Source organism: Eucyclogobius newberryi, unplaced genomic scaffold, assembly GCF_026437365.1.
Source record: "Eucyclogobius newberryi isolate DKJ021-1_F unplaced genomic scaffold, fEucNew1.0.hap1 SCAF_160, whole genome shotgun sequence".
Taxonomy (NCBI): Eukaryota; Metazoa; Chordata; class Actinopteri; order Gobiiformes; family Gobiidae; genus Eucyclogobius; species Eucyclogobius newberryi.
The window spans coordinates 174,355-185,032 of NW_027315791.1; the positions used below are offsets into that span (position 1 = coordinate 174,355).

The following is a 10,678-nucleotide window of genomic DNA, read 5'->3' on the forward strand; positions in this document are numbered from 1 at the left end:
CATGCACACTCCACTCTCCACCCTGAGGATCCTCTGCAGACACGGGGAGAACACGCACACTCCACTCTCCACCTGAGGATCCTCTGCAGACACGAGGAGAACATGCACACTCCACTCTCCACCCTGAGGATCCTCTGCAGACACGGGGAGAACACGCACACTCCACTCTCCACCCTGAGGATCCTCTGCAGACACGAGGAGAACACGCACACTCCACCCTGAGGATCCTCTGCAGACATGAGGAGAACACGCACACTCCACTCTCCACCCTGAGGATCCTCTGCAGACACGGGGAGAACACACACACTCCACTCTCCACCCTGTGGATCCTCTGCAGACACGGGGAGAACACGCACACTCCACTCTCCACCCTGAGGATCCTCTGCAGACACGGGGAGAACACGCACACTCCACTCTCCACCCTGAGGATCCTCTGCAGACACGGGGAGAACATGCACACTCCACTCTCCACCCTGAGGATCCTCTGCAGACACGGGGAGAACACACACACACTCCACTCTCCACCTGAGGATCCTCTGCAGACATGAGGAGAACACGCACACTCCACTCTCCACCCTGAGGATCCTCTGCAGACACGGGGAGAACACACACATTCCACTCTCCACCCTGTGGATCCTCTGCAGACACGGGGAGAACACGCACACTCCACTCTCCACCCTGAGGATCCTCTGCAGACACGGGGAGAACACGCACACTCCACTCTCCACCCTGAGGATCCTCTGCAGACACGGGGAGAACACGCACACTCCACTCTCCACCCTGAGGATCCTCTGCAGACACGGGGAGAACACACACACTCCACTCTCCACCTGAGGATCCTCTGCAGACACGGGGAGAAAACGCACACTCCACTCTCCACCCTGAGGATCCTCTGCAGACACGGGGAGAACACGCACACTCCACTCTCCACCCTGAGGATCCTCTGCAGACACGGGGAGAACATGCACACTCCACTCTCCACCCTGAGGATCCTCTGCAGACACGGGGAGAACACACACACTCCACTCTCCACCTGAGGATCCTCTGCAGACACGAGGAGAACACGCACACTCCACTCTCCACCTGGGAATCGATCGTGTCCATAAGTGTAATAAACACTCTACAAACCTCCAGTTGATGGTTGTTTTTTTTCAGTCAAAATGCAATAAATGAGCCATAACATTACACTGAATGTCTCTCACACAAAACCACTCTCACCCCTTCACATACAAACTGTACAAAGTGCGTAGAAAGCCGTGTAACGCAAACATATTGAACGAGGAAGCGTCACCTGTCAGAGAAGTGCGCAGCCCCTTCTGACGTTAGCTCGGAGGCTAACGGAGCTGCCTTTTCTGCCCGAAACAAACCGCTACAGACACAAGTCTCAGTCGAACATTCCGCTCCGGACTCGCGCCTTTTATTCCGCACTCGATTCCGAGCAGATATCTGAGGTCAGAGTGGATCCTACGCACTTTGTTGCTCTTCGCTTCCTGAACGACGGGCGAGTTCCCTGCTGCCGCGCGTGTCGTCATCAGAGCGCGCCCGTCGCCTCTGCATGACGTAAGTATCCGTCGCCGCTGCCTTGTTTTCCAGCCGCTCTGTTTTGTTTCTGGATTTTTTTTGGGGGGAAATCGTGGAAAATGGACACGAACGAGCTGGAAATGCGGCTGCAGGCGCTGGAGAGTCGGATCCACGGCGAGCGGAGGAGCAAGAGCGGGAAGCCGCTGAAGGTGGGCTTAAAAATCACACGTTTGAATATAAAAGAGCGACGGTTAGCCTCGTTAGCACGGGGATGCTAACGCTGTCAACGCCCTGTCAGTGGTGTAAATATTTTATAGAAGATAATTTAACTTAGAAATATATAATATTCATTTTTTTAGGCATAACCTGAACCAGCTATATTCTAATCAAATGAATGACTCTCAGGTAATTGGAAGTACTCAGTTTTTAATTAAGATATTGCACTTCTCAGAGTACTATTCACACACCATATTTGTACTCTTATTCGAGTAATATATTGTACAGTGACAAACTCTTACTTGAGTAAAATAAGTAAAAGTTTCTCTGTGAGGAATTATAATTAAATTATTTGAACATTTGTGTTTCATATGATTTACTTCATCATATTCGTGTCTGTCTCTTAAAAACACCAGATTTGTGCTTAATATAACGCTTTTACTTCTATGTTAATTACTACATAAACTGAGCTGTGGTTTTCTCAAATACTTTACTCTTACTTTAGTCATTCCCTGGATGAGTCTTCGCTTGAATCAGGAGCATTCCGTTCTGTTTCGTTCTGTTCTGCAGTGGAACATTCGCCTCCAGGAGAATGTTTGTCTCTGGAGCACGAGACGTCACATGGAAACTACAAACAAGAAGACATGAAACTCAAACTAACATTGAAGTAAACAAACTGGAATAAAACTCATAGTTGTATTTTGATGATGGTTCTGGGTTAGGATTAGGATTAACTAACCCAGACTATGACAAACACGATGGCATTATTCACTAAAATAGATTAAAACCATTAGAGTTTCATCATTAATACACTTTATGTGTAAATATTCTCGATCCAGAAGCTTCCAGTCAGTTTAAGTCAACTTTTATTTCATGTATGTAGCGGGGCTCTCCCTCAAAAATATGGCGAAGTCAGATTTCAAGTGCTCAGGTGGATTTATTGTGCCAAACCAAAGTGCAAAAATAGTGTAACAGTGCAAAATATATACAGTGAGCAAAAAAAAGGTCCAAAAATCCAAAAACATATATTTACAGAGTTCCAACTATGAGTTCAACTTTAACTCGTTCTCTCTTTTAACTCTCTCTCTCACACTGTTACCTTCTCTGATGTTGGGGACAGACTCCCCCCCCAGCCAAGAGCGGCTCCCTTTATTCCTCACTTGCCCCTCCCACTGAGCAAAATAACTATATAATTCAAACCCCAAATAAATTGACAATAAACTGTTGTGGCCTCTTCCTACAACATAATACATCATTAATTATATACACATGTTCAAAATAAAGCAATATAAACACATAGAATACCCGGTGTCACATGGTCAGCACCACGGCGCGAACAACGCGCATTTAAACTTCCCGGAAGTCCTGGCTCGGTTTCGACCCAACGCGACGCATCGGCGGAGCGCGGCTTCGTGACAAAACAGGCAACAATTGACGTGTGTGTGCTTAGACTTAACCTAACGCGCGCAAGTGTGCACCCTTGGCGGATTAGTGACGGAGGAGTGCGGGGAAAGATGCGTGTGTAGCGTCTGATGCGAATGAATGAAACAGAGGGAAACGCGGGGAGCGGGGAATGTATGAGTGTTGGAAAGTGCGCGCGGGCATGACGACCGCGCGGTTGCTCAGCAAATAAGCGGCGACACCAGTTAAAGACGGACTGGCTCCGTCACATTATCCCTCCCTTCCGGAAGGTTGACACTGTGGGGCAACCTGGACAAATAATCCGCAACAATGTTCATCTTGCCGGCACGGTGTCGGATGGCGAATCTGAAGGGCTGTAGTGCGAGATACCATCTTGTCAGGCGACTATTATGATCCTTCATAGTGTTGATCCAAGTCAGGGCACTATGATCAGTCTCTAGATCAAACTCACGTCCGAGCAGGTAGTAGCGCAAGCTCTCCAACGCCCATTTGATTGCAAGGCCCTCTTTCTCTACAGCAGAGTAGCGGGTCTCGCGTGGCAGGAGTTTGCGACTCAAATACAATATTGGACGCTCCTCTCCAGGTTCCCCCTGAGTCAGGACTGCTCCGAGGCCAACCATGGAGGCATCCACTTGTACCAAGAAGCGCTTGGTGAAGTCTGGACTCTTCAGCACCGGTGATGAACACAGGTGAGCTTTGAGGGTGTTGAAGGCATTCTCACAGTCCTCGGTCCAGACGACTGGGTTTCGCTGGCCTTTGGCGGTGAGTGCTGTAAGCGGAGTGGCAATCGTTGCGAACTGCGGCACAAACCGTCGGTACCATCCGGCCAACCCCAGAAAGGAACGCACCTCTTTCTTTGTTCGTGGCCTCGGAGATCTCAGGATAGCCTCGACCTTGTCGACCTGAGGCCTCACCTCCCCTCGACCCATCTGGTAGCCGAGGTAGCGTGTCTCCTGCCGAGCCCACTCACACTTTGTCGGATTTAGCGTAAGACCGGCTCGCTGGATCTGCTTCAGGACTTGGGAGAGATGTTGGACATGGTCCTCCCAGGTCTCGCTGAAGATGACGACATCGTCGAGATACGCCGCGCTGAATAGCTCACACCCCTGGAGAACTCGATCCATCAGCCGTTGAAACGTAGCAGGTGCTCCATGCAGCCCGAATGGCATCACAGTAAACTGAAACAGTCCAGTTGGTGTTTGAAATGCTGTGTAGGGCCGTGAGGACTTCTCGAGGGGCACTTGCCAGTATCCTTTGCAAAGGTCCAATGTGGTTATGTACTTGGCGGAACCAATCTTCTCCAGCAAGTCATCAATCCTTGGCATTGGGTATGCATCAAATTCAGACACAGAGTTCAGCTTTCGAAAGTCAATACATATCCTGAGTGATCCGTCTTTCTTGAAAACAATCACTACAGGACTGATCCATTCGGATTTGGAAGGTTCGATGACTCCCAGTCTCAGCATTTCTTGGATCTCATCTTGGAGCTTCCCAACAAGCTGCTGTGGTACACGATATGGTCGCTGTCGGATCGGGCGACCCTCCTTCAGGCGGATGACATGTTCCACCACTGTAGTTCTTCCAGGACTGGCACGGAACAGCGAAGACACTTCTTTGAAGGTCTGGAGTAGCTGTGTGGCTTGCTCAGGAGGAAGATGAACCAGCACTGGGGTAGCAGTGTTGGTCAGTCCCTCCAGTCCCATGTCCGGCTCTTCCCCGTCCTCGTCATCGTCTACTTTCCTGACCAACAGGACTTTTGTTGGAGCTTGGACTGGACGCTCTCTCCACTCCTTCAGTAGGTTGACATGGTACGTCTGCCTGGACTTCTTTTTCTCTGGATGCAGGACCTCGTAGGTGACTGGTCCCATCTTCCGGGTGACAGTGTACGGGCCCTGCCATTTTGCTAAAAGTTTATGGGTTGAGGATGGCAGAAGAAGCAGCACCTTCTGACCAGGCTGGAACTCACGACTGCGGGCTTGGCGGTCGTACCAGGTCTTCTGGGCTTTTTGAGCACCTAGCAAGTTCTTCTCTGCCTCCTCTAAGTACTTTGACAGTCTCTCTCGCATTTCAAGTACAAACTTGACAATGCTCCGGTCACTTTGTCGTGCTGGTGGGCCCTCCCATTGTTTGCGTAGAAGGTCCAAAGGCCCCTGAACATCCCAGCCATATAACAGTTCAAATGGAGAAAATCCAGTTGACGCCTGTGGGACCTCTCGATAGGCAAACAAAACAAAGGGTAGCCAACAGTCCCAGTCTTTGCCGGTATCATCCACGAACTTCTGGAGCATCCGCTTCAGTGTCTGGTTAAACCGCTCAACCACTCCATCCGTCTGTGGGTGGTACGGGGTGGTTTTGATGGAGGAAATGCCCAGTTGCTGCTGGAAAAGGTGCATTAACCGAGATGTGAAGTTGGTGCCTTGGTCCGTGAGAATTTCATCAGGTAATCCAACTCTGGAGAACAGTTGAACAAGCGCTCGAAGGATAGCAGGCGCAGTGATGGTTCTCAGCGGAAAAGCCTCTGGAAATCTGGTGGCATAATCCGAGATGACCAGGATGTACTGATGTCCACTGCTGCTCTTCACCAGGGGCCCCACAATGTCCATCGCAATCCTTCGGAAGGGAGTGGAGATAACTGGAAGAGGCTGCAAAAAGACACGGTCAGACTTGCGCACTGGACATGTTTTCTGACAGGTCGGACATGTAGCGCAATATTTGTGAATGTCAGCATACATAGACGGCCAATAAAATCTAGAACTGACGCGCAAGAATGTTTTGTGGCGACCGAGGTGACCTGACCATGGCACTGTGTGTGCTAAATGCATGACAAGGGTCCTACAGCTAAAGGGAACAACAAGACGTTTACATTCATCACTAACGATATACAACACCCCATTGTCAATAATAAACTTCTCTTGACCCAGACAACCTTTGGTTTCTTTTCCCACCTTAGCAAAAAGACTTTTCAAAGTAATATCATTGCTTTGCAACAAAGAAACATTTTCAGGTACATCCCACACAAAAGAATCACAATTTTCCGGATTTAAAGACCACATTTCTTTTTCAAAGCGTCGCTGACGCCGGGATTTCCTTGGCCCTTTGGTGCCTCCCTCACACAGACTACCGTCCAAGTCTGGCAGAGGTTGGACACCGTCTTTAACTGGTGTCGCCGCTTATTTGCTGAGCAACCGCGCGGTCGTCATGCCCGCGCGCACTTTCCAACACACACTCATACATTCCCCGCTCCCCGCGTTTCCCTCTGTTTCATTCATTCGCATCAGACGCTACACACGCATCTTTCCCCGCACTCCTCCGTCACTAATCCGCCAAGGGTGCACACTTGCGCGCGTTAGGTTAAGTCTAAGCACACACACGTCAATTGTTGCCTGTTTTGTCACGAAGCCGCGCTCCGCCGATGCGTCGCGTTGGGTCGAAACCGAGCCAGGACTTCCGGGAAGTTTAAATGCGCGTTGTTCGCGCCGTGGTGCTGACCATGTGACACCGGGTATTCTATGTGTTTATATTGCTTTATTTTGAACATGTGTATATAATTAATGATGTATTATGTTGTAGGAAGAGGCCACAACAGTTTATTGTCAATTTATTTGGGGTTTGAATTATATATTTATTTTGCTCAGTGGGAGGGGCAAGTGAGGAATAAAGGGAGCCGCTCTTGGCTGGGGGGGGAGTCTGTCCCCAACATCAGAGAAGGTAACAGTGTGAGAGAGAGAGTTAAAAGAGAGAACGAGTTAAAGTTGAACTCATAGTTGGAACTCTGTAAATATATGTTTTTGGATTTTTGGACCTTTTTTTTGCTCACTGTATATATTTTGCACTGTTACACTATTTTTGCACTTTGGTTTGGCACAATAAATCCACCTGAGCACTTGAAATCTGACTTCGCCATATTTTTGAGGGAGAGCCCCGCTACATTTGGTGTCAGAAGTGGGATTCGAACTCACGCCTCCACGGGAGACTGCGATAAACTTATAAAGTCTCAATGTTCAATAGAAATAATCGTTTGGCTCTCGACTTCTGAAACATTCTGTCATCGACTGAATTTGAATGAATATTTATCTGGACAATATTGGACAAGAAACAAGTATCGGCTTAAAGCGAACAAATGCTTCTAAAATGGTCACGTTTATACAGTGACCTGATGCTTGACCTGATGCTTGACCTGACGCTTGGCCTGATGTCTGACCCGCTCTTGCTCCCGCAGTGTGCAGAGTCCATCTCCAGGATCCAGGGGGCGCTGGCGTCCACAGCCAATAAACGAGAGCGAGTGAAGATCCTGCACAAGAAGAGTGAGTGTCTTCTTCACCTCCACATGAAACACATAAAACACACATGAAACACATAAAACACACATGAAACCCATAAAACACACATGACACACATAAAACACACATGACACACATGACACACATAAAACACACATGAAACACACATGACACACATAAAACACACAAGACACACATGAAACCCATAAAACACACATGACACACATAAAACACACATGACACACATAAAACACACATGAAACCCATAAAACACACATGACACACATAAAACACACATGACACACATAAAACACACATGAAACCCATAAAACACACATAAAACACACATGAAACCCATAAAACACACATGAAACCCATAAAACACACATGACACACATAAAACACACATAAAACACACATGAAACACACAAGACACACATAAAACACACATGAAACCCATAAAACACACATGACACACATAAAACACACATGACACACATAAAACACACATGACACACATAAAACACACATGACACACAAAACACACATAAAACACACATGACACACATAAAACACACATGACACACATAAAACACACATGAAACCCATAAAACACACATGAAACCCATAAAACACACATGACACACATAAAACACACATGAAACCCATAAAACACACATGACACACATAAAACACACATAAAACACACATGAAACACACAAGACACACATAAAACACACATGAAACACACAAGACACACATAAAACACACATGAAACCCATAAAACACACATGACACACATAAAACACACATGACACACATAAAACACACATAAAACACACATGACACACATAAAACACACATGAAACCCATAAAACACACATGAAACCCATAAAACACACATGAAACCCATAAAACACACATGAAACCCATAAAACACACATGACACACATAAAACACACATGACACACATAAAACACACATGAAACCCATAAAACACACATGAAACCCATAAAACACACATGACACACATAAAACACACATGACACACACGTGAAACACGATGTAATTATTATTGAGTTTAAAAGAGGAAAAAGGACAGAACTGAATCTTTAGTTCGAGTTATGGTCAAATAAATACTAAATGAATAAAGTGTTTCACGTAATGTAATGAAATAGACACTTTAATATAAATACCTAATAAAGTGCAGTACTGTGTAAAGTGCAGTACTGTGTAAAGTGCAGTAGCAGCAGATTAACAGAAGGGTCTGTTTGCAGTGGAGGACCTGGTGAAGTTCCTGGACCCTCAGTTCACTGACCACATCTCGGTTCCAGACACCATGAAGCTGGAGCTGGTCCTGGCAGGTCAGACCTTTACAATGACAGAGTTTAATTTACAGATGTCCACACGGCTCACGTGGACTTTTATAACTTTTAATAACTTCTTGTGCTTCAGAGGAAGACTTTCTGACCTCTCAGGCCTCGTTACTGGAGCAGGTCAACTCTCTGCAGCCGCTGCTGGACAGTCACTACATCAGAGGTACTTTTCACCGCATTCATGTTTTTTTATATATATATATATATATATATATATATATATATATATATATATATATATATATATATATATATATATATATATATATTTCTGTATACTTGTATTCTGATGGAGAGACATGACATTTCACTGCTTTGAGCTTCAACACATTCAGCACAAGTCATATTTAACTTAACCAGTTTAACTGTTCAGAATCAGATCACCTTAACCTCGCCCTGACTCAGGTCCCAGTTCAGTTCATGATTCCTCCTGCTGCCAGCAGAGGGCGCAGCAGTAAATAAACCTTAAGTTAGAGTCTTGAGTTTGTCGTCTCTAAAATATCTCTAATGTCTGAGCTGACCTCTGACCTCGGAGCTGGAGGTGATGAGCTCGTTCTTCTGACCGAGTGATTGACAGGAGGGTTGACCTGATGGGGATGAAGCGTGACCTTTAGTAGAATCAGATTTGTCCTTGTGTTGTTTTCAGATGTTCCAGAACACGCCACCAAGCTGCAGCGCCTGTCCCAGATCCACATCAAGCAACAGGTGAACTCTAAAGATATATGTGACTGTTCTGACCCGCAGGACCACAGCACGTATAAAGAACTCTAAAGATATATGTGACTGTTCTGACCCGCAGGACCACAGCACGTATAAAGAACTCTAAAGATATATGTGACTGTTCTGACCCGCAGGACCACAGCACGTATAAAGAACTCTAAAGATATATGTGACTGTTCTGACCCGCAGGACCACAGCACGTATAAAGAACTCTAAAGATATATGTGACTGTTCTGACCCGCAGGACCACAGCACGTATAAAGAACTCTAAAGATATATGTGACTGTTCTGACCCGCAGGACCACAGCACGTATAAAGAACTCTAAAGATATATGTGACTGTTCTGACCCGCAGGACCACAGCACGTATAAAGAACTCTAAAGATATATGTGACTGTTCTGACCCGCAGGACCACAGCGACGCTCAGGCCGGAGAGGTCAAGAAACTCTTCGACCAATACAACAAAACGGTAACAACATCAAGCGATACTTTGAATGACGTTATTTCTCTATAAAACGTTGCACATTTGCTACGTTTTTCTTGAATTTGGGCCGCTGCGATGCTGAAACGTCTCGTCCCTTTCAGATGTTTCTGCTGTCCAAACAGTTCACGCAGTGGGACGAGACGCTGCGGGCACTGGAAGAGGCCAAAGAGGTCAAACCGGTGGAGTGAGGACACTACAGCGCCCCCGTGTGGCCGGACCCCGCTCACTGCGACCACTGTAACGTTCACGGTTATCGGCTCCAGACGTGAGACGTTTCCCACCGTTTCCTGTCAGTGTTTAAGACGATTATCGGGCAGAGAATTGTCATAAACGCTCACGTAAAGTGCTCGCATCATTCAGGCCGATTGTGGTGTTTAAATTAAAGTATGTTTGAAGTTGCAGCCTCGCATGACCACGACGACGATGATGATGATGTCCCTGCTTGTGTCCTGTTCCTTTAAGAGACAATAAAATACACAACTGTAGTTTTGTTTGTTTTTATGGTAGAAAATGTTTCAAATCGAGACTTTTAGATGGAGAAATCATTTTCAATCTGAAGGTGCTAATTAGGAGATGATAAGGCCTAATGAGCAAAGCAACACTAGTGACATGTTTGGACCTAATAAATAGTGGAAATAACATTAACCTCGTGGAATTTC

At 46.4% G+C, this 10,678-nt stretch overlaps 2 protein-coding genes across 3 annotated transcripts in view; one reads left to right on the plus strand and one right to left on the minus strand.

The window, feature by feature from the left end:
* Positions 1–1,552, minus strand: part of atg5 (ATG5 autophagy related 5 homolog (S. cerevisiae)) — a 28,086-nt gene extending 26,534 nt beyond the window's left edge. The window contains exon 1 of one of the 2 annotated variants that reach the window (XM_072448445.1): positions 1,473–1,552. The gene's annotated coding sequence lies outside the window, so the exon portion shown is untranslated. Of the gene's footprint in view, positions 1–1,291 lie in introns of both variants that reach the window. The other variant, XM_072448446.1, reaches the window with a different exon arrangement.
* Positions 1,553–1,580: 28 nt separating this feature from the next.
* On the plus strand, positions 1,581–10,482 carry dctn3 (dynactin 3 (p22)). The gene is made up of 7 exons (XM_072448447.1): positions 1,581–1,730; positions 7,379–7,463; positions 8,717–8,803; positions 8,895–8,978; positions 9,462–9,520; positions 9,945–10,004; positions 10,121–10,482. Exons 1-7 carry the CDS (start codon positions 1,641–1,643, stop codon positions 10,205–10,207), a joined length of 552 nt encoding a protein of 183 aa, XP_072304548.1. The 5' UTR covers positions 1,581–1,640; the 3' UTR covers positions 10,208–10,482.
* The last annotated feature ends 196 nt before the right edge of the window (positions 10,483–10,678 follow it).